This window comes from Parambassis ranga, chromosome 2, assembly GCF_900634625.1.
Source record: "Parambassis ranga chromosome 2, fParRan2.1, whole genome shotgun sequence".
In the NCBI taxonomy this organism is placed as follows: Eukaryota; Metazoa; Chordata; class Actinopteri; family Ambassidae; genus Parambassis; species Parambassis ranga.
The window spans coordinates 19446860-19474621 of NC_041023.1; the positions used below are offsets into that span (position 1 = coordinate 19446860).

At 41.3% G+C, this 27762-nt stretch overlaps 1 protein-coding gene across 3 annotated transcripts; it reads right to left on the reverse strand.

Annotated features, from left to right (window-relative positions):
- Window positions 1-459: 459 nt before the first annotated feature.
- Window positions 460-26428, reverse strand: atxn7l1 (ataxin 7-like 1). Of its 3 annotated transcripts, XR_003670297.1 has the most exons (14): window positions 26271-26428; window positions 25726-25803; window positions 20618-20722; window positions 15462-15570; window positions 14754-14952; window positions 14203-14624; window positions 11897-11979; window positions 9905-10167; window positions 9156-9369; window positions 8415-8536; window positions 7700-8209; window positions 7234-7477; window positions 3912-7118; window positions 460-467 (listed from the first exon to the last, which is right to left on the reverse strand). XR_003670297.1 is itself a non-coding variant. In XM_028400867.1 (13 exons), exons 4-12 carry the CDS (start codon window positions 15475-15477, stop codon window positions 7234-7236), a joined length of 2073 nt encoding a protein of 690 aa, XP_028256668.1. In that variant the 5' UTR covers window positions 15478-15570; window positions 20618-20722; window positions 25726-25803; window positions 26271-26428; the 3' UTR covers window positions 3871-7118. The 3 variants fall into 3 exon arrangements, 2 of the variants coding, with proteins under 2 accessions (XP_028256669.1, XP_028256668.1); XM_028400867.1 differs by lacking the exon at window positions 460-467 and having other exon boundaries at window positions 3871-7118; XM_028400868.1 differs by lacking the exons at window positions 460-467; window positions 15462-15570 and having other exon boundaries at window positions 3870-7118.
- Between the last annotated feature and the right edge of the window lie 1334 nt (window positions 26429-27762).

Genomic DNA, 27762 nt, shown 5'->3' on the forward strand with positions numbered 1-27762 from the left:
TAAATTAAAATGATGTTTGGATGATGCAAGATCATGAAAAACATAATGCAGGAGCTCCTTTTGTGGAAAAACCTCAGAATGTTGGATACATCCTGTGTGTGGGGGGGGGGGGCCTATCATCAAGACATCAACGGCCCGTGACCGCGCCGTGTCGTGGAACTTTCTTTTTCACTGTTATGTCTTCATGTTAACTCTTCCCACCTCTCCCTGCTTTTTTTAGTGCGTTTTATTAACACCATAAAGACCGATTAAGCGGACTTTTCAGAATATTGTGGAATATTTGATAAAGATATACTGTGTGTTTTTTTACTCTTACTCTTACTTAAATTAAAATAACGTAAGCTACTTTTGTCAAAAAACTTCTCCACCCCGGGAGGCTGCATATCAATGAGCAATACAGCTGTGAGCTCCTGACTGGTATTTATCTGCATTCATTTAACCTCTTCTTCTACTTCACACTTTTAAGGCTCATAAAGACTCAGATCCAGATCATACAGCTGACCTCCTACACGCCTGAAGGCAACCTGAATTCTTGCCTTTGAGCCCCTCAGATGGGGGTGGGGGTGAGGGGGGGACCACTTTTTATTAATTTTGAGTAACTGTAAATATGATGTACAACAGATTAAAATTTGAGTAGATCAGGATTCTTCAGACCTTCCTAACTTGTTAACTCCTGCCTCTGCTGGGAATCACCTGTGATGTCTGCGAGTTTGAAAGAGGATCTGTGACTGCGAGCTTCTCCTCCACAGCAGGGGTGACTGCAGGTCAAGGTCCACTTCTAAACCCTGCTAACACTACAGCACTGCAGGCAAATCATCAAACACCGGCACCCAAATTAAAAACACAGACTAACTTAGTGGAGCTAAAAACAAATTCAAAAGCTTAGAAATAGTGACCACCCCACCCCCATTAACCCCCCGCCTGCTCTCCTGTGGTGATGTAGCCATCCCTGACCTCTGACCTCAAACCTCGTCATCTGAAACTTTGACTTGAATGTTTAGAATTTATTAGGTTTTATTTTTATTTTACGCTTACTACTTTACCTTATTTATATTTCTAACCTGTCTTTTTTGAGTATACATGGAGCACCTGGAATGAAAGCAATTTCCCCCTGGGATCAATTAAGTATTTCTGATTATGATTCTGACAATCATCTGATGTTTTGGGTCAGTTGGAGCCCCGTGATAGAAATCATTGAGTCAGATTGTTCTGTGGTGTTTTTACAGTCATTCTCCCTGCAGTACTGATTTCATGTTATTACTGTTTACTCGGCAGGCATAACCCAGCTCTCCTCACAGATGGGTCACCCCAAATCACAATCCCTCACACTATAGAACACATCCTTTATTTACCTTCTGTTTGTCTCAGACTTGATAGAGAAGCGCCCTCTGCTGTGTCTTTGAAGTGCTTCTTGTCACTGTTGTGGAGAAGAGCTAATTTGTCCTCAAGACTGAGTCAGATGTGACTGTTGCCCCACAGAGTGATGACTAGACTAGTAAAAGTAAAAAAAAAACACACACACAATAGACATGCATGATGACCAATACAAGCTTTCAGCTGACCGTGAAGGGATGGATGAATGCTTCCCTCGTGTCACCAAAGTTTGTTTATGTAACTTCCAACCATGACAGTGCACTGAGCGGCCATTATCACCACTCCACTCCTCGTAGAGGCCAGCTATGGCTTGGTGCAGATCGAACATGAGCTCAGATTATCTGCCAAAAAAGTCTATTTAAACTGTTGGAGCACCCCTTAGATTTGGCAACTAAAGTTCACAACCTTTCCAGCGAACCCATGTGTGGGATTGCTACATGTAGCTGTTAGAACTATTGTTACATACGAAACACAGGAAGCAAACATCCATCCATCCATCATGGAGTAACCTGCTTCATCCTGCAGTGCAGGGTCACGGGGGGCTGGAGCCTATCCCAGCTAACTACGGGTACACCCTGGACAGGTCACCAGTCCATCACAGGACAACATACAGACAGACAACCATTCACACACACACTCACCCCAATTTAGAGTCACCAATCAACCTCAGCATGTCTGTAGAATGAGGGAGGAAGCCGGAGCTCCTGGAGAGAACCCACGCAGGCCCAGGGAGAAAGTGTGGAAGCAAACATACATTTTTAAATGTAGTTTCCTCTAACTATCATAGGGTGATGTTCTAGCACACTCACCTATGAGACAGGAAGTACGTCATTCACACCATTACTCATGTATAATGTGCCTTTTTGTCATAATGGTATATTTAGACGTCTGAAGATACCACAAATGAAGAACGAGTAAATACGTGCGCGTAAACGTGCATAGCATCAGCAGCCAGAAGTTACTAGTTATGAAAAACCAAATGGGATTATGGGTAACTTTTGCTTTGTAGATTAGGCCATGAATTTATCAATCACTAATCGCCCTACAGAGGTGCTGACACAAAACACTTAATAATTATTATCAGTTCTTCACTTTTAAACCAGATAACTACACAGACGAAGGGCCACAAGCTCACAGTGGATACCTATGTCAAACCAGACCATGTCACCAGACCTCCTGGTGGCACTAAAAGGGAATGTCAGGAGATCACCACAGTCAACTGCATTGATCCTCTTCATCAACTGATTGACATCAACATCAGCGTTGTCTGGCTGCTAGGAAGAAAAAAACAAAACAAAAAAAACATAAAAACATCATGTTACATGTCAGTTATTAACAGAATCTGGACTCGTTTCACTTTTATATTTTCACCATAATAAACCGCTAATAATTACAGATGCAGATCTAGTGTGTGAACACTTCATACTTCACATAGAATAGAACTGAAGCTTCCTCATGAAGTGCTCACAGAAGAGAGGCTTCTGCTGTTTCTGAAGCAATACAAAAAAAATAAATTATGTCAGACGTCACTGGTGATCATGAGCTGCTCGGGACAGAACACATTCAACAGGTACAGTGGGGAAAAAAAGTATTTAGTCAGCCACCAATTGTGCAAGTTCTCCTATTTAAAAAGATGAGAGAGCCCTGTAATTTTCATCACAGGTATACCTCAACTATGAGAGATGTTATATACCCTTTGTTGGCAATGACAGAGGTCAAACGTTTTCTGTAAGTCTTCACAAGGTTTTCACACACTTTTGCTGGTATTTTGGCCCATTCCTCCATGCAGATCTCCTCTAGAGCAGTAATGTTTTGGGGCTGACGCTGGGTAACACGGACTTTCAACTCCCTCCAAAGATTTTCTATGGGGTTGAGATCTGGAGACTGGCTAGGCCACTCCAGGACCTTGAAATGCTTCTTACGAAGCCACTCCTTTGTTGCCCGGGCGGTGTGTTTGGGATCATTGTCATGTTGAAAGACCCAGCCACGTTTCATCTTCAATGCCCTTGCTGATGGAAGGACTCCAAACAGATGCCATTAATACAGGTAACGAGTGGAGGACAGAGGAGCCTCTTAAAGAAAAAGTTACAGGTCTGTGAGAGCCAGAAATCTTGCTTGTTTGTAGGTGACCAAATACTTCTTTTACTGAGGAATTTACCAATTAATTCATTAAAAATCCTACAATGTGATTTTCTACATTTTCTTTTCTTATTTTGTCTCTCATAGTTCAGGTATACATATGATGAAAATTACAGGCCTCTCTCATCTTTTTAAGTGGGAGAACTTGCACATTGGTGGCTGACTAAATACTTTTTTCCCCACTGTACTTGCAGTAAAAACATACAATAACAGACATTCAGACTCAGCAGCAGCACGTTTCTCACAGTTCACAAGCTGCACCTGTGGCGTACAGATAACACAGAACCACTTTCAATCATTTAATAAAAGCTTATAGATATAAGATCATTTTTTACAGCATGTGTTTGGTTTTTGATGGGAAATCCAACTGCAGTTAAGACTGAATACCCCCCCCCCACCATGTTTTTTTAGACATTCAACATTTTTCCACAGTTTGGATCGGGTTTAAAAAAAAAAAAATAAAAAGATAAAAAAATTGCTGGTTTAGCAACCAACTGACCACAAGTAAAACTCTTCATTTTCACTTACTGTAGTTGCCAGAAACTTTTTTTTTTTTTTAGAAATATATAGATATAGATCTCAAATAGTTATATAAATAGAAGTTTGATTAAAGATTTGGGCATTATCACAAGGTGCAAAAAATGTAACAAGGGTTTAAAATAAAAAATAAAATAAACTGGTAATATCTGCACAAATTTTAACAGCAAACATAATAAACAACTGCTCTGAAATCAGTGAGCTTCGTCTTACTTTTAGCTGCAACAAAATAATGTTATTATAACTTCCCATAAACAGCAAGGCGGCTCCCAAAAAACACTTTCCTGAAGATACACGTCAGAGCAGTAAACCAATATAAACCATCACTGTACTAGTGTTGATCCTTTATATTAAGTTTGTTGACTTTAACATGTAAAGGTTGATAACTTTGTGGCCTAAGGTAGAGGGTTAATGACAGGACATTTTAAAGCCGGATCCTGAGGGACTTCTCCAGCAGTCTGTAACCACAGACCGGTCTTGGGCCCTTCGCTTCCATGCTAATATAGTGGGCATGCTAGGCTAATCTCTAAGAGGGCTACGGGGAGAAAAAATGAAGAGGGGGAAGCTTCCACCAGGACAATGCTCCAGCCCATAAAACCACAGTAGTGATGGCTGCCTTCCAGGAATGTAGATTTAGAACAACACCTGCCCTATTTCACCTGATGAGGCACTACTTCCTCTTCTGAAGAGCACAGTGGCAGCCATTTTGACAGAAGAAGAAGAAGGGCTCTGTGTGTAAATGTAATGTATGGGACTATGTTGCTAAATTGAACTCCTTCTACCAAAGACCATAAACTTATTCATCACACACTTAAGCACAACACTAGGCTGCAAAACAGAAAACTTTGTAATTGTAGACATGTTAGCAACTGTACATAGTGAGTACCCAGATAAACCATGTGTATCTACAGTAAAACAAAGACCCCCCGAGCAGGTGCCACTAAACTGATCTAAGGCGTTGGATGATCTCACACATCGTCATCACGGGAAGCACTTTGAGTACTTGGAAATACAGAACGCAAACACAACCGATTATGTACAATTCACTCATCATTAGTGCTTAAACCCAAACAACGTGTTCTATGAGTTAGTTTCCACTGAAAGTTGGCACGTACCGGGTGAGAGTGTCACGCTGCTGTGAAGCATATAAAAATGCTTTCTGTTACTGTGTCATCACAGCACGAATGGACGGGGTACTTTCTGACATTCAAAGGATTGTGTTGTATCCTCTCTGACCTATTTTGGCATAAAATCAAAGAAATCAACTCATTTTTTTTTACATTGCCTGTGTCTAGACATAATGTTGTGGTGGTGAGCTGCTAAAGGAAAACAAATGCCGAATGCATATATTTCAACCTTTAACCTACTAAGATGCAGTTTCAGCACAGTGGACTGCTAAGATACCAAAGAAGAAAAAGGTACCCACAGCTTAGCTTAGAAGTAAATGAATGCATTTTGACCCACATCTGACTTGATGTGACAACAATCGAGCATAATCGCACTGAGACTAGACCCATCGGCATTGGAAGATAAAGACAAAAGTTCAAAAATATAGCTAGAATTTTGAACACTGGAAGAAGTATGGAAAAGGGTAGAACCACAGGCAAACAGGAATGTGGGGCCCTTTGTATGAAAATACAAAATAAAAGGCCTGGTTTCACAAAAACAATCAACTTTTTTTGGTTATTTAGGACGCATTAGATGCACAATGCTGAGTACTAAATCAGCACCTTTTAGAAAAATTACAACTGAATCTGTGGCCCATTAAAGATTTTAAAATGCTTCCACAGCACTATACACACATAATATGTACTTTTACATAACATGTGCAGTGTAAAAAAAGCTGTGCAAGTATAACTCAGCATAACAGTAATTAGCTCGAATTAACCACCAAAAATTCCAATGATCATTTTGTTGGTTTTTGAGAAACCAGGCCAAATCTCATTATTAAACAGACTAAAGGAGGAGGGCAAAAACACTCCTTCCATTTAGCTCATACATAGTAAAGAGGGGCATTTTTAATAAATACAAAAATAATAACAGATATGTACACATTTCCAACAATAAGAACTATAATAATACTCTCAACATTTCTTCAAAAATGCCATAGAAATTTGTTTTTTCCTTGTGCCGAAAAAGTCTCCAAACCTTAATAGTTGGTTAGATATCAAACATCATTTAAGAATGATAAATTATTATACAAAAATCCAACTCTGCTGGTCGGAATAATTCCATTTAAGATGCAAGTCCAGGAGCTTGTGTTCCTTGCAACATTTGAACAGAACAAATAAAAATCAGACTTCTTCCTATTGTGAAACACAGTGCATTGACGTGGCGGCGTCAGTAACACGCAGCTGTTTCTTCTCTTCTTCCCTTGTGCGACGCTGCTGGAGATGGCTGAGGAGTCGGTGGAGAAGGAAGCAAGAGGAACTGAGGACGATAAGTGCACTTTGGACAAAGGCATGCTGGGATGGGAGAAATTGTGGACAGAGTTGTCTGGTACAGGCTAAAAAGGGAGGAAAAAAAAGCTGGATAAAACCCAACTAAACCTGCTGCTATCTCTTCTCTCTTTGAGCAAGAGGAAAAGCTGAAATCAAGACAGAAAGAAGGAGCACTAGGGTGACTGAGGCGGCGTAGCTGAAGTCCTACAGTAGTACTGTCAGTAGGTCCTCAAACCATCAAGCTCCACGAAACGTCTTTCCACGTCATCTCACTAGAAATGAACTCATTTCCTCAAAAGTTCTACAGTGGCAGTATTATTAACAACGCGAGGCTAATTCCCTTTTCAGAGATTTAAAAAAAAAGAAAGAAATCTTGTTCTGTAGAGACCACGGCCACAGTGTGTGCGCAGAGCAGCTTTCCAACAAAATGATCTGTGCACAAAGACCTCAGAGTGTCACAGTGAGTGAACGGAGCTGTGGTTGGGTAAGTAGGTTTGACGTTGCCAACGTGAAGCAGTCTGATTGGTGCTGTCGTTCAAAGAGTGGTGAGGTCAAAGGTCACAAACGATGGTGGCCTGCAGAGTTGCCCAACATTCTGTCCATGGAATAGGTTTCTGTCAGTGATGCCTGCGGAAAAAGAACAGACTTACTTTTATAACAGATCCACTTTAATGTGTACTAAAACAGTCGTTTTCTGGTAATCATGGTTCAGTATGTTTTGACTGGCTTGCTGGTTGCTTACCTATCTCGGGGACTCGGGCCCTGAAGCCAGTATTCCCCCGCTGTCACTTCCTTTCCCAAAGAGGCTCTCTAACCTGCCCGGCCTGCTCATTTTGCTGGCCTTCCCTCTGTAGGAACTGGGACTCCTCCGTTTACGCCCTTCTGCTCCTCCCCCATAAGCTAAGGGTGCTGACGGGGGAGCCATAGGCTGATGCGAGGCTGATTCTCTGTTGGGTGAGTATGGTATGCTTATGCCATGTTCACGACTAAGGAGAAGTAGAAGGAAAATTTGCAATTAATAATGTGATAAGTTGATGAGGATTCTCAATAATGTGAACTGTTTTGCCATAAAAGATCATATGAATTCAATAGTTTATGCAGTTTACAGCATGTCGGTACACAGAGATTTTTTAAAAACATTTTAACACTCTTGGATCATCCAATGTATTTTTTAATACAGTCTAAATTTTAAACAGCTCTGGACCCACTTGTTCTGTGAGTTGTGGCTTTGAGATCCATCGGTTCTGGATAGCCAGTCCTCTGAGCTGCTCCAAACTTCACTATCCCCCTGACCAAGTCCCTTTTTCCTGGCTGGGGAGGACGCTGTCCCCCCTGAGCTTTGTAATGTTGGATGAAAGCTGCTTCCATTCCTCTTGTGATTATCCACAGTTGGAAACAAGGAAGAAGACGAAAAGGAGGAGGAAGAGAAGGAAGAGTTTTTTCTCTTTTTGGACCCCACTGTAGGGTCCTCCATGTCTTTGGATGGGCGACTGGCTTTATGTGTGCCGCTGCGGGATTTTCCCTGCGTAAAGACTTGGCTCGAGTCTCTGATGTTAAACACCCCAGCTGCAGAGGCAGTGGTGTAAGAGAGGGAGTTGGAAGCGGAGGTGAGGAGAGGAGAGGTGATGGAAACAGGAGAGGGAGCCTGCTGTGCAGTGATGGAGGAGTTACCAGATGGGGAGAGTGAGAGGAGGCTTTCGGCAGCCAGGGGCACCTTTCTGAAACACAGAGCACAGGTACCAATAAAGGTATTTAATTTCCAGAGTAGACTGCATTAAACCTTAAGCACCAATAAATATGCAGTAGTTTATTTAACAATTGTCGACGAGTTTTGTGTAATGTGTGATTTCATCAGCCACTTGCCCGAAGAATTCATCAGCATGAACATGATTTCTCACTGTTGTTCCACATGCAGATGCTCACCTCCACATTTGTGCATTAAGATGTTTCTCCACCATGCTCTGGAGCACCAGCCTCATCCTGTCCCATCGCCTGTCAAACACATAGTGGCCCCGTCCCAATAGCCGACTGTTGAATACGCAAAACTGTGAAGACAAAACAGAGAATAGATTAGAGTACAAGGTAAAGAGAGGTGTGGAGACAGATGAGAAAGGCCAAAAGGAATGTCAACAGACGAAAGAAGACTAAGATTAAGAAATAGTGAAGATCAATCTGTATACATGTCCTACTTTTGAGATTCAGGACTTGTGCCTGGAAGATGGCTTTTTGGCAAACATTTCCTTAAATTTAGTGAACTGCACAGAGTGCAGCAATGAAAATGCACACATCGTTGAATCAGCAGTTTACTAAGAAAACAAGCGTCTATATATTTTAATTACTGTTTATCATGGGCACTTAGTTGTCATTGTAGGACTTCAAATTTCAGCTGCTTGCCTGAAAATCTCATCATTAAAACCCTTTGCCCTAAATGTTTGTCTCTGTAAGATAAGTGGGCGTGATCTATCTTATTCTCTAGAAAGTAAACTACCAAAAATGTCAAACTATTCTATCAAAGTGCACTGAAAAACAGTGAATGATGAATGAAAAGCACAACCTGCAGGGTGAAAAAGGGAGATATTCATTTCAACAAGTGCCAATAAGTATTTGATGCCCTGAGGTTATAGACTATAAAAATATCTGATGTAACGTAGTCCTGGCATTTACCGCTAAAGGCTGTGGGTGGTGATTGGAGTAGTGAAAGCCGGGTCTGTCCATGTCTTCTTGAGTCTCAGTGTCTCCCTCATCACTGGAGAGACGGCTGCCATCTACTGCTGTCGCCACCCAGCCGTGGAGGGATGGCTCTGAGTTGGGAGCTAGGGCAGGAGGCGCTGCTTGGAACGGAGGACTGGAGGTGGCTGTGGAGGAGCCACCTGGAACCCTGCAGTGAAAATATTACAAAGACAGAGAGGTAAGAAAATAAAGAAACCGAGTTGCACAAAACACAAAGGAGGAAAAGAAGGGGAAAAAGAAATGAGAAGAGGTGACAGTGAAGTTGATAAATATTAGAGTGTAAAGAGATGTAAAGAAAAACCAAACAAGCAAAACCCAAAAAGAATCAAAGAAAAACAAACTAATGAAATACATATACAAACATACAACTTGCAAAGCGCCACACTGTTTTGTATCTCTGCCTATGAGTATATATGTGTTTATAGCATCCCCTGGTGGATAAAACAAGAACAGACAAGGATGCGTCTGCATTTTAACAACCTGAATAAACAAGTGATTAAGTGCCCAACTACAAAAGAAAAAAGTCTTAACTTTTCTGTAAGTGACAAATAAATAAAAAAAAAATGAAAACTCCTAAATAAAAAATGCACACAAAACCAAAAGTAGTTTAGTATAACTGTAAATGTCACATCTTAATTTACTGAGACACTTGAAGCTTCCCATGTGTCTGTCAATTGTCCTACCTTGGTATGTGTGCATTTGCCAGCCGCAACTTCAGTGAGGAGAAGGGTCGTCCATTGGGACAGTGAGACTTGCTTGGACACGCGGCGTCCTGCGATGTGATACTCTGGCTGGAAGCTTCCCTCCCTCCCTGCGCTCCGTCCTTTTCCTTCTCCTTCTCTTTTGAGCCCTCCTTCTCCTTTGCCCGGCCCTTGTGTTCAGCCAGGAGAATGTCAAAATGTTTTCTTCGCCCAGGGACAGCTCGGCGCTGGGTTAAAGAGTGAGTCTGTAGCAAATAAAAACAGGAATTTCATACCTTTTCTTCTGTCAGCTTATAAGTGTTCAGAAATATTAGGTTATTTCTAAGAGACTTTGTCGATTAAAATATTGAACTGTGAAAAATTGACTGTTGTACAAATATTCTTCTGAATGCTGCACATAGAATTGCTCTGTGGTTTCATGACAGTTTCCACAATCACTGCACAATACCTCACCCACGTCACACCACACTAACACAGGTAAATATTACTTGTGCCTGGCTGTGTGTGCACCTTCCCAGATATTTTGGAAGGTAACCCAGCCATCAAACATTTAGTTTTCCAATAATTGTTTACAAAATGTATTAGAGAGGCTGCTGGAAAAAAACTGGTTAAAACAGGTAGCTATAATCAGTCAAAGGAAATACAGAGGCCTGAAGAGTCATATTTCATGGTACTACCTATGCCCATTGAATGTGACAGGTCACTGATTTAAAGCTGACAGAACTACAAAGCCAATGTCACAACGATGTTTTCATCTTCATCTACACCTACATCAGCAAGGTGAAAGACTACTGGGGTTATGCAACCACATACATAGCAAGTTGTAACAAATTGCATGTGCTCACACCTATCTATCATCTGTCATTAGCTAGAATTATGTGACACAGGAACTCTGTCTGAGTCTGTAACTTGTTCTTCAGTTGTCCTCCTTCAAGCACATCAACTTTAACTACCAGCAGCTCACTTGCTGCCTAAAATAAATGACAATAAAAACGAATAAATAAGAAGAAAATATGAATGAAACGATGTCAGTGCCTTTAAAGATGTGTCTAATTGCTATAAATTAATGTGTCAATCTTAAATTTTACCTCCTCTATGCAGCCATAACTGTGTTTTAAATAAAAGTTTTTGCAAAGTTTTGACTTTTCTTGAGACCACTGAGCAATGTGCATATCCATATGATGTAGTGTGAGAGCAATCAAAGTCTCATTTATTTTTACAAGGTGGTTGGTTTGAAAAGATTCTTCGTCTCTACTCCACAGAGGACATCAGTATCTGTAGGAACAGCATGTATTCTCCTCTAAACAAGCACCAAGTGAATCACAAAAATCATGTTTTCATTTCCTTTTTGGTTTAACCATTTTTTAAACAAAGTGGCACAGTGATTGAGATGAGTATCAACAGCACACACTAACCCTTACCCGTAAAGAAGTGTGGCTTCCATTTACCTAGATACCACGCTACCTGTCCAGATTTATTAAGAGATGGTAGCAATTTAGACCTGATTATTTTGGCCAAAAAACAACAACACGGGCGCCTGATACATCTTTAATTACATAATAATCACATTGAAGCGATTAGTAATGCATGGTAGAGGTAATTAAAGGGCAGTGAAATAAGAGTATTACTGCTAAAAGATGTTGTAGCCTCATCCAGCATCTATAATTACCTCATCAAGTAGAAGTGTAGGCCCTGTAATGCTTTAGCACTGCTACCCACCATTAACAGAGAAACTGGGGGTGCAGATATATAGAAGAGGCAGATAGGACTGTAGCTGTTGTCCTTCAGTAGTCATGTTAGTGCACCCTTTAATACTATTACTGTCATAAACAACTGCAAACAGCTTTTCTGCTCAGAGTCAGACAGCTTCCGACAGGAAGCAGCAGGAAAGGGTCAGAGAATACTATTGTCTCCACAGAAATTACACAGCCGTGCAGAGAGAGTGAGAGATTGTGTGTATTATTTTTGCCTTACCTTGCAGGTGAGAGACCGTGTGCAGGGTCGTTTAGTCTCAGGGTCCTGCACTCCACAGTGCTTGTTAGGGTCAAACACTCTCCCTGTACACACACACATACACACACATTACACTAAACCACCATCATGGAGTCATTTCTTCCTTCCTACAAATATCAAATCACATTTGATGGGAGTGGGAGCGCTGCAGTTCCATGACTGATTTAATTTGGCCCTTTTTGATACAGCAGTTCACTCATAGTCTTACAAGCTCCTTTGCTCATTCGATCATTCAATCATTCAGTTGTGGTCCAAGGCTATTCTAATGGCATCATTCGGTGGGACGTTAATAATGTTTCCAGTATCAAACACATACAGCGTTCAGATCTCTCCCACTGTGACAGATTATTGTTGACAGGACAAACTGGCAGGATGGCAAGAGTCACCACTGACTGACAGCTTGGTAAACTCTCCCCTGTCTTACTGAATGGAATCTGCAGCAAACATGCACTTGATGATGAAATGTAACCCTTAACTTTTAAGGCTGTGTCAATTTGCAGCCAGAGTGATGGCTGGTTTATTGTAAAAAGATTCTTTCCTTTGCCAAAATCTGTTTTATATGATGAAACACCTCTGATATCAGAATACAGGGCAGTAAAAGATTCTTTGCCCAATGCCTCCTCCAAATGTGGATCAATCAAATAGACATAGGGATCTGAGAGGACTTCCGAAGACATACCAATTTTTTTGGGTCCATAAAGGGGCGTCGACAGCACTCGCACAGGCAAAACAAAACACTGAAGACAGTCCTTGTGGAGACAACATGCAATTTATCTTAAAAAAAGATAATGTGAAAGACCATTTGCTGAGAATTTAAATGTCCTTTTGATGCAGATTTAATGTGCATGTATAGAAAGCCCCCTGAACCAACCTAAAAAGAATTATAATAGGCAAGGATTCAACTTTGCAGTTCCTCCTTACTCTACAAAGAGGTTTAACAACTCACCAACAAGCAAACTGGATGTCTGTACCCCAAGCCAGAGACACGACTAATTTGTATAGAATTATAGAAAATAGAATTATGATCACTGGCAAGGCTAGGTTTAGTGTTGTAGGAAACACAGGTAAGAAGATGTTTTTAGAAAACAAAATTAATCCAGACTCCTAAATACGGACTCTAGTTTACACTTGAATGGCTGATGATAAAGGTGAATAAACTACAATGACCCTATCATAAAAACACTGATGCCCATATAAAACAAAGATTTAAATTGCACAACAAACAGAATGGTCTTGTTGAATTCACTGTTGTCTTGCAAGTAACTTTACTTCCGGATTCAACTGCTAAATGTGAAATCTAGCTGAAGTTCTTTAAAACTGAGCTTTTACTGCCCACAAACACAGAGACACAGACCTTTGTTCCTCCGCACACACTAGTCAGCAGGTTATCTTAAACAGTGCTACTGTCAGAGGGCTGTAATCTTGTGCTGGCCTTTCCTATAATCCCTGTAATCTTTTTGTGTTTGCAGTATGAGACAACGGGTCTGATTGATATGGCAAAAGCAACAAACACGCACTTAGACATAAACAAACTCATATACTCACAAAAACTTGAAAATGGAAGAGAAAGACGGAGAGGGGGACAGGAAGACGTGTGAAGAAATTAGGACAGAAACAAGGAGTTCGAGGCAGGAGGTGCAGAGTGAGAGGATGAAAAAAGTAGAGACAGGGGAGGTGGGGAAAATCTCTCAAGACAATCAGCTTTTTGGCAGTGGGAGTTCGCAAATTAGAGGGTGTAAATCAGAGGCCCAGAGCACAGTGACATACAGTACAAAACCATAGAAATAAAAGAGAGATGAGAAGAAAAAGCTGGATAGAGAGACATGAAACAGAATCACACCTTAAAGTAGCACAAACTTTCTCTAACTTACACGTTTTCACTTGTTCTTATTTTAAAATAAGCTTGAGGTTAACTTGTGTGCTATGTGGAGCTGTTGAACACAGCAAGGAGAGTCAGGGAGAAAGAAATATCAAGACAGAATAGTCAAAACAAGAGAAATAAAGAGAGGTCTCTACCTCCATTTTCATAGCTCCACCACTGTCCTGTCTGCAGCCAAACACTCAGGGTGGAAGCTCTCCAAATAATATTAAGATAAGAAATAGTGAGCTTAGGAGAGTGCATGCATTGGAGAGGGATTTTTTGTGTAAAGCGTAGCAAAGAATTTCAAGTGCAGAATTATTTCACTCTTAAATTTGACTGATGTTCAACTGTGCACACATAAAGGTTTTCAAATACAAAAACGGACACGTGTCGTTTTGGGACTGACCTGAGAGTCTTCTGTGCGACCTGGCTGAAATCTTAGTCCCATTCTGGTGCTTCTTCTCTAACGGTGATAATGACAACAATGCTGGTAGAGCAACAGTTCGGTGGGAAGGTGAAGGTGACAGGGAGCATTTCCGGTCCAGTGGTGAGGGAGACGGTGTTGCCCGTCTGTCCAGCGGAGAGCGCGCTGGACTGGGCCGCCTATCCAGTGAGGAAGGTGGTGTGGTGGAGCGTGGTGTGGATGGTCCGCTGCTGCCGCGACCATTGGTAAGCTTTTCATTTGAGCGTTGGGAGGCTGGCGGAGTGAGAGACGAAGGTTTTAGAGGGGAAGAGGAGGAAGAGGAGGAGCTGAGTCGCACATGAGATGCTGAGTCGGCTCGACTGAGGCAGGGCATTTTCTCCAAGCTTACGACTGGAAGTGACACACTGGAGAAAAACAGGAAGAGAGTAAAAGACAAATAAATGTTTCAGGAGCAGCAAAGACATTTTATCAAACTCAGCTCTTTTGTGAGCAAGACTGTAATGAGATATTAAAAGAAATATATATGCACACACCATGTCTTGCTCCGTGCTCCCTTTGGTGGATAAACAGCAAGTGGTGCCTTGCTGAAGCGGGAGTGAGGGTAATCTTTAGGGATCCTGAATGCCAGTGTGTCCCCGGTGGTGGGAGCCACAGTGGGAGCCACGGCAGGTGCTTTCGGCTTCATGGGAACCAAGGGGCTCCTGGAGGGGACTGGGGAGCTGTGTCGTTTCTCTAAATTAGGTCAAGGCAGACAGACAGACACAATGTGTAAGGTAAAAAAAAGATGCACAACACAGAATCACACAAGATTAAGACAGATCATGCGTTGCTAGTGGGTGCTTTTTGATCTTATTTGCATTCATTAAGCACCTGAGTCTAGTGCAGAGTATACAGTAGTGTGCTATTTGTTTTTATTTTATGTTTTTTCTTTAGTCTGCTTCTGCCAGATGGCTAGTTTGTTAAATGGGAGGGAGCAAATTTGTACCAGAAATTTTCCAAGACAAAGTATTTACAAATCAATTTTATGAACTGATCTCTAATTAGCAACATGCCACCATCTGAAGTGTCCTTGCATGATGAACTCCACCAAACTGGTACTACGTGAAGTTCACAAAGCCAAGAATTATAAATACCTTTTGACCCAGATCTGATCAGAATACACAAGTGGGAAGGATGCTGAGCCACAGGAGAAGACGCAGAGGGAAGGAACTCACAAGGAGAGGAGAGGAGCGTACACTTACGGTTTTTGCTATGCATGTCTTTGTGGGAGCAGGGTTGGGTTGGGGGTGTGGGGGTGTGTGGTCCAGGACTGTCTCTCTTTGTCTCACAGGGAAACTATATCCCAGCTACCTGAATAAAAAGAGAGGGAGTTGTAAACAAGGAGAAATGAGGGGACAACACACTGAACGCTGTAAACGTTCTTTGGATAGCTAATGATAGAGCAAAAGAGTGAGGTGTAACAATTCACACTTCAAAAAGAAGGAAAAAAAAGAATGCCAGCTCATCTCTCTCACTTCTGAGGTAAATAACCAACTTCTGCAAGATTTAGCAGAGAGATAAGCTGCTGAGAAGCAGCTGCCAATTTGGGATGAGATTGACTCTGGTGGTTAACTGAATTTCCTGTCAGCAGATAAGAATCAAAAACTGCAGGGAGCAGTAAAACAATAAAGTGTACCGAAGAGAGAGGAGCTCAGGTAGGATTAGTATATTACTAAGTGCTCTGACACTGGCAGGTTTTACTTTAGTATGCTTCATCTAAGTTGTAAAATGAAAACCAGCTGTGTTGCTGACAGAAAAAACATTGTGCACATTCATCAACACACGTAACCATCTGAGAGCCAAATATTCAAAAGCCAAGCATTGAAAACATCTTTTCTCAGTCTCTGTCCACTTAACTGAGAGTGTGACAAATACAAGCCAAGGTCACGCTAAAAAAACTTTCTAATAGAACTGCACTGGCACACAGGCAGATTAACACTGACAAACATAAAGTACATGAAAAGCAATCACTGTGACCAGAGAGCGTCTTACAGTTTGAATGCTAAACTAACTAACTTTAACTGTATCCTCATATTTCTGAGGCAGAAACTGATGCCATACATGTGTAAAACCACTGTAAAGCCATTGTGCCACAATGCTGTTCAAACTATTAGTGAGTGTAACAGGGCGATACAGTAGAACAAAAGACTCACCTAGAGGGACCACTTGATTGTGTGTCCATACTACTGTATACGCAGGTATAATTCCACATATTGTGTTTATGTATGTTCATATCAAATACATAAACTGTCTGCACAGTAGTATGCAAGCATAGCTGAGTGTGTAGTGTTGTAGTAAGAAGAATAATTTGCCCATGTGAGTGTGTGTGTGTTGGGGTGTGAGGGGGACAGGTGTGTAAATAAGGCAGTGGAAGCTGACAACCAGGGAGGCAGCTGTATTCAGAGCAGCCGGATCAAAGTCCAGAGTCACATTCACAGGTATGCAGCTACAGCAGTGCAAGTTTCACACATAAATTCATTCACACGTTGAGTACAACCTCTGATTGCCTCTGATTTTAGCAATTTCTCATTTATTCCTAGTTAGAAACATATGAATTAATAAAACCCAGCTTGTTGTTATTTGGCCATCCTAGATACGTTTGTAAAGTACTGCCTGTTATCTTTCTTGATTACGATAATAGTTAAACCTTTTTATATTTGCCAGTGTGTTAAAACAAAATGAATGATTTACAGTTTATTTTCCCACATGGAAGACCCAGCTATTTGTTTTGTAGGAGACCTCATCCAGGGAATACAACAGTACAGGAGCTAAGTATACTGATTTACAATACATGGACCCAAGCCCAGGCAAGGTCACTAAGCCACTCGACCACAAGGGCACAGTCCCTACTACACTCTCTTGCCCGCTTGTTGTTATGGCAATGCTGCGAGAGTCCAGCCGGCTACTGGTTGGCTCCTGACTCATCCTGTGGGTGGGGCCGAATGAGGATGAGGAAACACAGGCTGTCAGAGCTCAGCTGGGCTTGTTTACATTGAGAGGAGAGGAAGAGAGACATGTTGGCAGAGAAACATCTCTGAAGATTCCTTCCATTCTTTAGGCCATTTGAAGTCAACTTTCTGCTGAAGTGGCACTGTAGCCATGTCACTTAAACAGACTGTGAAGTGGACCTGCAATCACAAGCAGTGAGCAATAAATGATAAAAAAAAAAAATAAATCAATAAAAAGATGGAAAGACTTGTGAAATGACTTAACATATGCTGCCTAGAAAAGCTAAAGAGAAAAGGGTTGCCTTGAGAAATATTGCTAAACAGGGCTGTAGAATTTCAGTGATATGGAAGCTTGCACAGACATTATGATATGCATTACATGACTAGCTCAGGAACAGGGCCATCAGCTATCATCTGTGGCTTTCTCTGTGGGTATACGAGTGGTCATGACCACAAAGAAACATCTCTGAATAGTCTCTTGTTTTTCTTTACACAAAAACTAGTGCAAAACGTAAAGAAACTACTGATGTGCACTACTAGCTGGCTTTTAATTGTCTCATATCTCATCTACGGGTCCACATACAACCAAGCCATGACAAACACAACTCTGTAACATCACCCAGTTAAAAAAAAACTAAAGGGACCCACTCTGTGGTCAAGGGCAAAACATTCACTCAACAACCAACTAACAACTACTGTGCACCACAGCCCGGGCTCTCACACATTTTTAAAACAACAACAGACACAGGAAGCAAAACACTTGCTAAGTTAAGAAAGAAATGAAACCGAAAGGAAAACTTGAATTGTTTTGATCTGCTTCAGTGCTCAATTAATCTACTGCCACAGAGAAAAGTTGGAAGGCAAGTAAAGAGAGACAGATGCTTCCACCATAACAGTAACAACATGACCCTTTCATCATACGCTCGGCTTACTCACACACAGCAGGCCACGAACTTGGAGAGAGAAACTAAGAAGAGTTGAGTGGAAATTATTGAAATACATTGAGACATCTGAACATGCAGAGGGAAAGTGATTTATTTAAAAACTTAGCTTCAAAAGCATTCTCTCGCACACATAAAAATCACATCTGACCCTTACATTTTTTGATTGCTGATAGTTTTCAAGGATTAAAAGTGCACTTGAAATACAGTTTGAAATGCCCTTATGAAAATCATAATAGAAACATTCTTATGTGCTGCAAATGCCACTGTAGAATCCTGATGAGGCCATAATAAGGTTTTAGGTTCACTCTTAAGCATTAAAAATTATTTCTTTGCACATGTTTTGCTTTACAAGCTCACTGGAGCGAGCATGTTACTAACACTGCCAGCACAAGGGATTTAGTTGATATCCCACTGGGCCACTTATGCTAAGAATATACATGCGCTCCTTACTCTAAGGAGATTTAAATAAACAAATCCACTAAATGGAGCAAGTCTCCGATGTATGAAATACAGTATAGCTTCACCTTTTTGGACAGAAATCTATTCAGTCCAATTTCTAGATTTAACTTCTGACCACTCTCTTCTTCAAACAGCAAAAAATGAGCAGCAAACTAGGCGTGTATAACTGCAAACCACTGACCCCTGAGGCAAACCCCTTCTCTTCTTCTGTGAGCATGTGTGCAAGCAAGCATGCATTTCTATATAGTATGCAAAGCCCCAGTGTTGTTTTCTTGTACAGGTCAAGCATGAAATTTAATCCCATGATATATACACATAAAAACAAATACAAGGCCACTGTGATGGATACTGCTACTCAGGGTCACTACATTTAAAGTAGAATCTCCAGCAGGGAACAATGGCACCATGCTCGGGAGGACAGTGCAGTGATATGATGGGAACGTGCAACAACGGGAGGAAATGCATAAGGCATCAGAGGGATATCCTGACTGAGTGAGTTCTTAGAGGCAATCCACTCTGCAGAGGTCAGGAGGAGCATTTTCCATGTCACACACACAAAGCAGTTGGGCATATAATGCTTTATTCAAGGACTCAGCAAATAAATCGTCTGCACACTATGACATCTTGGTCACTACAATACAATTAAATGATTAAAAACATAAAAGTAGTAGTAAGATGAAATCTATGGCTCAGCATGTGACATGGCCTGCTGCTGTACTACAGTGCCTGATTGTTATCACCATTGCTGCCCGAGGTTCATTCGGTTATACGGAGAGCACGCAGGAGATTCCCACTCATGACTCTGTGTGTGTGAGTGTGTTCCAGACCTGTTGTCACCCAACTGCGTGTGTGTCAGCAAGCAAAAACGCTAGCCAGCAAGAGAGAGGAGGGGTAGGAGGGGTCCTACAGGGGGCAGGAGCAGGGGACAAAACAACAGTGGCTGCCAGGAGTCGATGTGTGTCTGTGTGTGTGTGTGTTTGTGTCTCACAATACCCACTGACCTCTTTCTGCTGAGAAATAGAAAGTGAGAGAGTATGTGAGTGTGTCTGTGTGTGTGTGTGTTCATGTGCACACTCCACACAGGGAGAAGTGTGTTCATTAAGCATGCCCATGTGTCTCCACCCCCGTGCTCAAACAGACGGCTCGGACTGGTGCACGAACCGCCAACAGACGGAAGCAGCAGCTCGCAGGCAGATGTGAGCACGCTCAGTGGAGCCACAGTGAAAAACAAACAAGAGGTAGATGGACAGGATAAAAGGGCCAATGAGAGCTTGGTTTAACGGTGCAGCCATTTGAAAAAAATACTCTTGCAAGATGAATGAATACCCACAGAAGCCCTTTTAAAAATGCATTCTCTTGCAAATTTAAATACCTAAAGGATAGCACGGCACTTGATAATGACTAAGCAACATGTCAGCTATATCATTATGGTTAATAGCTGAAGCTGACAGTCGCCACAGCAACTATAATCCAACAAGGCACCTATATGTCCAACAAGCACATCCAGCTTAACAGTACATGTGTGTATGAGCTCTTTGAAGACTTTTTGACTACTTTCCTTTTCTCAAATCAGCATTTTTAACCCCATATAAAACCTTAAAGTTCATTCAACAAGCCAGCTCTTCACACTAGTGTGATATCCATGCATTATTTTAAGAGCACAGCTGTTTATGTACTTATTTGTTGGATAAAAATGCGTGCACAATGCTTGAAATTATTTAGCGTTTACTAACTTTCATCAGCCTCCTGAGCATTAGAAGAACTCACAGACAGTTTATGCAGACCAGGAGTTGCAAGCAGATTATGATTTAAAGTGCCTCACAGGGATACATAGATATTATTGTATTGATCTGAATGGCTCAATATGTGTGACTGTGCCCCCTATGTCACCACCCCCAGGTTTGCGTGTACTTTGGTGAAGAGTGTGACGATGCCCTAAGGGCTGTGTGTGTGTGCGTGCGTGCATGCGTGTGTGTGTACGCAAGCATGTGTGTGTGTGTGTCTTACCATAGTGTGTGAAGATGCCCTGAGGAGTGACCACCTTACTGCAGACATGGCAGACAACGAGACAAAAATCCTCCAGTGCTGGAAACTGGCTGTAGACAGGCATTTCTGAAAGAGACATAAGGAGTAGATGCCATGTCTTATACATAAACAAACATGACAACCCAGACTCAGCAAACTTTACTCTTCACTAGAGAGCGATTATAATCAGAGGCAAAGACTTACCTTCCCACATTAAGCTGCTCTGCTTTAACCCAGTAAGTTGTATATTATGCATGCTTTAACAACAATACAACCTTGGAGGTTCATATATTTAAACAGTACCTATTCATAAATAACTAATCATGATAAAATATGGGTATTACTGGCTAAAGCTTAAACTATATGGTTCTCCTAAAGATATTCACATTCAGCATATATTTTCCAACACATGCACAGCTGATGCCCTAAGTGAAAACAGAAAAATAGTATGTTAATGTGTGTCAAGCCTGCAAGGAACCTGTGATCATGGAAAGTTTCACATTTTTTAAACCGGAAGCATCACCAGAGCAGCTTATTAATTGTTTGATTTGGTATGTAAATAATAAATTGTCACTTTTGACTGGGTGCTGATCTCCTAAGTCACCATTACCACTAGCATAACCAATGATTTATCACAGACACAGGGATGATTACTGTGTGTACCCTCTACTGAAAACACCCTGGGAGAAAGAATCAGGCTGCTGACAGTCAATCCTCCAAAACACATACTAGCTAGTACACAGTGTGCTAGCTAGATAAAGCTACATTATCCCTGAAGGTACAAGAGACATTAGATAGTGAGGAAAAAATATGTCCATTGGAAAGCAGCTAATATCTCTTCTGGCTAAGCTTTGAGAAGCTAATCTTCCTGAACCCAAACAAGCTCTGCTGACAGAACTCACAGCACTTATTAGCACAGGGCTTAAGCCAGACTCACTGAAGGGAGGTGGGATGCATATGGATGTTTGTATTTGTATAGGCTGTCTAGGTTGTCTAACTGTGCAAGTCGCCTGGTGTGCTTGGAACGTGTGTATGCATGGAGGTATGGGAAAATGATGTGTGCCATATTACATACTGAATGTATACAATTTGTGTGTTACGCTGAATATGACACAGTTAAGTGTGTGACTGATATGTATTTATGTAAAAGGCGCCTGACCTGGTTTCACTCCTCACATATGAAGCATTCAAGGACACATACACATACCAGCGCTGTCATGATCATTGCTATAAAGAATTAAAGCTAGGATAATACTGTATTAATCAAAGCAGTAAAAGCCATGTTGATGTTACTGTGCAAAGATACACACAACTTTTAAATATTGTGTTGCCATCCACAGGTGGTTATGTAGTAAGCATTGATAAAGAGATAAAAAGTAGATAAACAGAAGTAGAGCATCACCATGTCTTCTCGTGTAATCATCTTTAGAGACATTTAGCACATTTTCCTTTTAGACCACAAGGTAGATAAATAAATAAAAATATGAGAAGGTGTTTAGTAACACAAAAGGGCATTAGCAGGGAGCGCTGAAGGCAATTTCCCCTACATCTGCCAAGTCAAATGCAAACTAAGTGTGTATTTCTGCTGCCTGAATTGAGAGTGTGTTTCTAATGCCAACTGCCCACAGTGTGCCAGATGACTGACAGGCCAGAGAATGAACTACAAAAACAATCAGTCACTGGTGAATAAGCATGTTTAGAGCCACTAAAACAATCCATTATTAGACACTGATTATATTTAAAGGGGGTAACTCAACTTCCTATTAGCGCCTGACCTCAAAGAACCTGCTGTTAACAAAGTGGTTTGAAAGTACACAATGTTTCACTAGAAAAATGAGATTAGTACAGTCATCAGAAAGCCTTTGGGAAATCTCTGGACTATTACTTTTCAATAATAACAGTGCTATAACAGCTCCAAAGGGGGACTAGAGAGTGATGGTTTCACCATAAGTTGTTTTCAGAACAGAAACACCAGATAATTATTTGCACTGCACCAAAATGTCTGATAAAGTAAACAAGCAGACTAGCATTTGGCAGGCAGCTAATGTAGCAGAACTCAGTCTAAACACACAACTATACTCACTTCATAAGACGTCCCAGATACACATCTGAGCTCTAGGGTCTTTTTCAAGTCATTTTTTCTAATTAAGAGTTAAATAATGTGCAATAATAAAGCACATGTCACAAGTGGAATGCATCTTCCATGTGATGGTGTTATAGTCATAATTTTAAAACATTTAAACTACTACTCCACCACCAATATTGCCTGAAAACCACAAAAACTCACAGCTGTAGGCTTTTCATTTTTCAAGTTTAAGGATCATCAGCCAAAGATTTTGGCACAGTATAAAAGCCATGTTAAAAGTGTCAACCCATGCCAGGAAAAGGTAATACAAGAAGCAATTTAAGCCAAAAAAGGCATTACCAACAGATTGTAAATGGTGAAGAATCTTACAATCAAAAGATAATAACGCTCAGCCCGATGCAGGTACAAGCTTAACCTGCTTTAATATCTATTCACTGATGAATGATTTTCATTAATAATATAGATTCCTAATAGTGGTTTTGATGCTCAGTGCTGTGGCTCCAGTAGTTGCCATCTCTGCATTTGTGACTCCAGCTAATCCAAAAACTGGCACAGAGATAGAGTTTAAGTGGCCCTGAGGCAGGCGAGGAACAGCTAACAATGACACCCACCTCGAAGCAGCCGCACCCCTGAATTATCCCTATTTACATCTTAAAAGAATGAGGGACATTGGGGTGTATGAAGATGCTCTTACTTTTGGAGTCAGCCACAAGTGGTCAGCTGAGGAACAGCTCCAGAACTGCTTAGTAATCTTGAAATCAATCCATCATAAAATGCCTTACGTCACAACCTAACTTCAGATGGCATATTCAAATTGCTGTTCTAGCTCAGAACAGGTTTTGCAAAAAAGGACAAAATTAGCAGGAGCATAAAAGCAACTCGAACAACTGAGAATAAGAATATGATCACTCAGAGCTGAAACATAAACATAGATACCACAATTATTTCTTATGACTAATGCTGAAACATCTAGATAACAGAAACTTTCCAATCCCCTAACTGAAAGGTCACGAGAGGACTCACACCCTGCAAGCAGTCTTGTGCATTTGGTGTGGGACAACTAACATAGCTTGCCTGCAGAGAGCATACCCTGCCTTAATCTGGCATTTTGCTAATACCTAATACAGTAAGGTATTACCTAAAGCACTGCTAATGCAATATAATAGTTTAGATAAATACTATCTCTACTAAAGAGGGTTGTAAACATACAAATAGCAGCATTACAGCCCTGCCTATTTCTGGTTGGATGATGACAGTGGCTGGCAGTGTAATCAGACTCAGTTGTCATCATCTCTCCACTGTGTGTATGAGTGAGAAGTAGACGTGGATACCAATCGTGACCTACACTGCACATCTAAGTGCTGCCAAACCAGCCCCGCCATCTACAAGTATGTGTGCACGCAGATGGAGTGTCGAGTGAGGAGACAAGTAACACATGACTCATCAACGGTGAATCACTTTATGCAAATGTACAGTTTAGAGACATGTTTCCTAGTGTGTTTGTGAATGTGTGCCTGCACATCACTCTCAGGCCGTAAGTGTCATGTTGCCAACAGATCAGCGATTCTGGAAACACCACTCCAGTCTGGCTCTGAAGGAGGAAGATGAAGCATGCGAGTGTGTGAGTGTGTGTGTGTGTGTGGGAGAAGGGGGGGTTTGATATTTGACCAATGAGAGTGAGAAGAGTTTCCCCTGCTCTGTGTGTGCGTCAGTGTGTTCCTACGAGGGCTTCAGCACGCTCAAACTTTCAGGGATGACTCAAGTGGTGTACTGGTGCGCAGCATGTGCTACTCTGGGTATTTTTATGTGGTGGAGGAACTCCTCTGGCTCTGTCCCTAGAGGGGGGTTTTGGGCACAGAGGGAGGTACTCACCGCTCAGGGGCACCCCCACACAAACCCAACTCACACTGAGCCATTTTAACAGATTATAACTCGATGGCAGATATTAAACTTAATCCGCAGTCATCTAGCACAGAGTGTGACTACTTCTGCTGATCACATTGGAGAAGATGACTGACAAGAAGCTGGGAAAATGCAACTTGTTGGTTGTAGACACTGGAGGTATACTGACTGACAATATCTAAAGGGAGAGGGTCTCACCACAGGAGAGATGCTGTAATTTGTGAGCTCTGAAATGTTACCTTAGATTATTAGTTGTGATGCTAAAGCATTGGGCTCGGCAGCATTTTCTTTGTCCTGAATTGGTGTGATACCACATTAAAGAAGTGAGAGAGAGCCAGAGATTCAGGTCAGCTAACACTAAAAAGCTGGCCTACTTCACAGCAAAAGGACATGATGATATTGCAATAATACTGTTACTGCAAATGCTTCGAGCCACTATAATCATGTAGTGAAAATCTATTATGACTGCGTAACACTATATAGTACACTACAGTTTTTCAAATCATTCAGACAGATGCAGGGATTAATCGAACTACAGTACAGTTTGTTCTGGACTACAAATGGTTTTGAGGTTTTGTATATAGTTTAACTAGTGTTACAGATTTGATTTTTTTAATCAGCTTCTACAAACAGAGTATCCATAATGCTGTCTGTTTAGATAGAGACCTGCACCCGAAACAATACAGGAAATTAACTGTCAACTATTAACAGAGGGTATTTTAATGACTTAAGTAAAAACAAAATAATAATAATATCTGTATAACTTCTCTGCTTGTACTTTTCTTAGTCATAAACTAAAGTCAATAGATCTCGATCTCTTATAACAATGGTTCAGCAATAGCATGCTAGACAAATCCTATGGATTTATTACATTTTATTTGAAGATGAGACAGTACTAATTTAAGTAATTTCTCCAATCATGTTAAATAAATGTACAAATGTGTAGCTTATATAAGAGCAGCTTTGCCAAACACGTGTGATTTCTGTGTGAAGCAGTTAAAAATGGCACCGCTAATGCTGCTGAGCATGCATAACAAAACAAAAACAAACCATCACCGTGTGCGAGACAGCTTCTGTATGTTGCGGAGTGTAACTTCCTTACCTTCACTGCTGAGCTTCACGGCTGCTACACTGAGACATTTAAGCTCCTTGTCGCTGTTATCCGTGGACGAGTCTGCGTCTGAACAAACCAAGACAGACGGGGGGAAACAGAGATGTTAATTGCGGTGGTGGTGGGGTTGGGGTGGTGTTCACGTTCACAACAACAAAGTTTGGGGCTATGCGTGGAGCCCTGCTGCTCTCTTAATGTCTGGGCTTCCAGGTTAGCATTAGCTCGCTAGCGCACAGAGCGACTGTGGAGCTGTCAGAGCTAACACAAACTTACAGCTGGACAGTTACAGCGGATAGCGTTACAGCACGCGCCGACTGTAATGGTTAGCTTAGCACGAAGGCGCGTGCACGGCTGTCAAAACAAGCTATCAATGCTGCGCTTCGTAGTAACGTCCTTTTTTTGACAGTTACTTTGCCTGACAGACGCTGCATGGTGGTAGAGAGGAGCTTACTCAACTCAATCACAGACAGTTGGGACCACGCACTTCCCGACAGTTTGTCCGCAAAAACAACAACGCTACCGACGTGCGAACTTACTGTCAACAAAACGTAATTTAGCCGCACTGACGAAGGAAGACCAAGGCTCGCACAGGAAAGTATCCGGACTTGGTATTTGGCGATCCAGTGTCGCCATTGCTCTTCCTTCTTGTTGCTTTGCTGAGAGCCCTCTCTCTCTCTCTCTCTCTCTCTCTCTCTCTCTCTCCTTCGCACGCAGCAAACGAAAAAAACGGAAGAACGAGAGATGCTGACGTCGAGTCGTCTGGCTTCGACTTCTTTCGGCATCTATCGGAACAGCAGATAGGGGAGCTATTTAGGAGTTCAAAAGTTCAGTGTGGAGCTACAACCCAAATCCTTTGCAGATTATTCTGTAAAATCTCACTTACAGGAATTAAACTTTATTTAAACAACGTCAGAAAGACAAAACAATAGTGCATTTAGAACAATATCTGCCCTTTAAATCGTTAAATAGACATTTCAACAGTACCCAAGCACTCTAATTTTTATTTGAATATTTCCTACTTTATTTAAAGTGCAGCTGTAGTGATCATATTCCTCACTGGAAAAATTAGGCACAGCCACCTTAAATCATCTCTCTGCTCCATTAAAATAAAATGGTAGGGCCTGCCAGGAAGTTGCAAAGGAATGGGTGTAATGGATTTCGGAAAGGGGGCGGCCAGAACAATAAATAACAGTAAATCTGTGTGATAGTAAGGCGTTAATCGTTCAGAAGATATCGTGAGGTTACGACAGCAATATTCATTTTCAATGGTTTTTATAGAGTGATTTTCACTCTATATGAGAGTGAGGTGTGAATGAGGTAGCACCACTGTGCTAATAAATGGATCACTACACATTTTAAATAGCCAGCACAGATAAACATTAATCATGGCTCTGTTAGTCTGCGTGGGCTTATAGGACAGCGTGACATGCACAGTGTCCCCAGTGGAAAACAAACAGGCTTATACTGAAGGTGAGATGTAAGCAAAGAGGAAAAGCCAGTCTATATGTTATAAAAATAATTTAATTACCAAAAATGAGACACAAAATCATTAAACTATTGTCTTGGATTCTTGTAGATAACAAACAAGAATGCTTACAGTTTAGAGTGAATCAGCAGGTCAAGTTAAATGGCACCACAGTGACCTCTGGTGGCAGGTAGCTGAAACTACTCAAAAACAACCAGGGGTTAAAATAAACACAGGGATATATATCATGTTTTTACATCCCACTCATCAGATAAATGCAAAAAAATACAAATATGGATTTCACACACAGAGAACAAATGGATTCACACTACACATGATACACACATCTCTAATCAGAGAGAGTGTGAAGGGTGGAGATTATAAGAGGAAATGACAGCCTTAAATGAAGGCGAGGAAATGACCTTGATTAGTTTATGTTGATGTGTCAATCCACACACACTCACTCAGGTTCTTCTGCCAAAATAAAGACCTCAGGTCGTCAAAATGTGCCAACTTGGATTGCTTAAAGGGGCTGATGGTTCATGTCACAGACTGTAGATATT

Coding starts and splice junctions, on each gene's coding strand:
- atxn7l1 (XM_028400868.1), bottom strand. CDS start 26,367: ATGGCGACACTGGATCGCCAAATACCAAGTCCGGATACTTTCCTGTGC. Junction 11,980..14,202: donor GTCGCACAGAAGACTCTCAG/GTCAGTCCCAAA, acceptor GTGTGTGTACAG/GGAGAGTGTTTGACCCTAAC. Junction 8,210..8,414: donor CTTAATGCACAAATGTGGAG/GTGAGCATCTGC, acceptor TCTGTGTTTCAG/AAAGGTGCCCCTGGCTGCCG.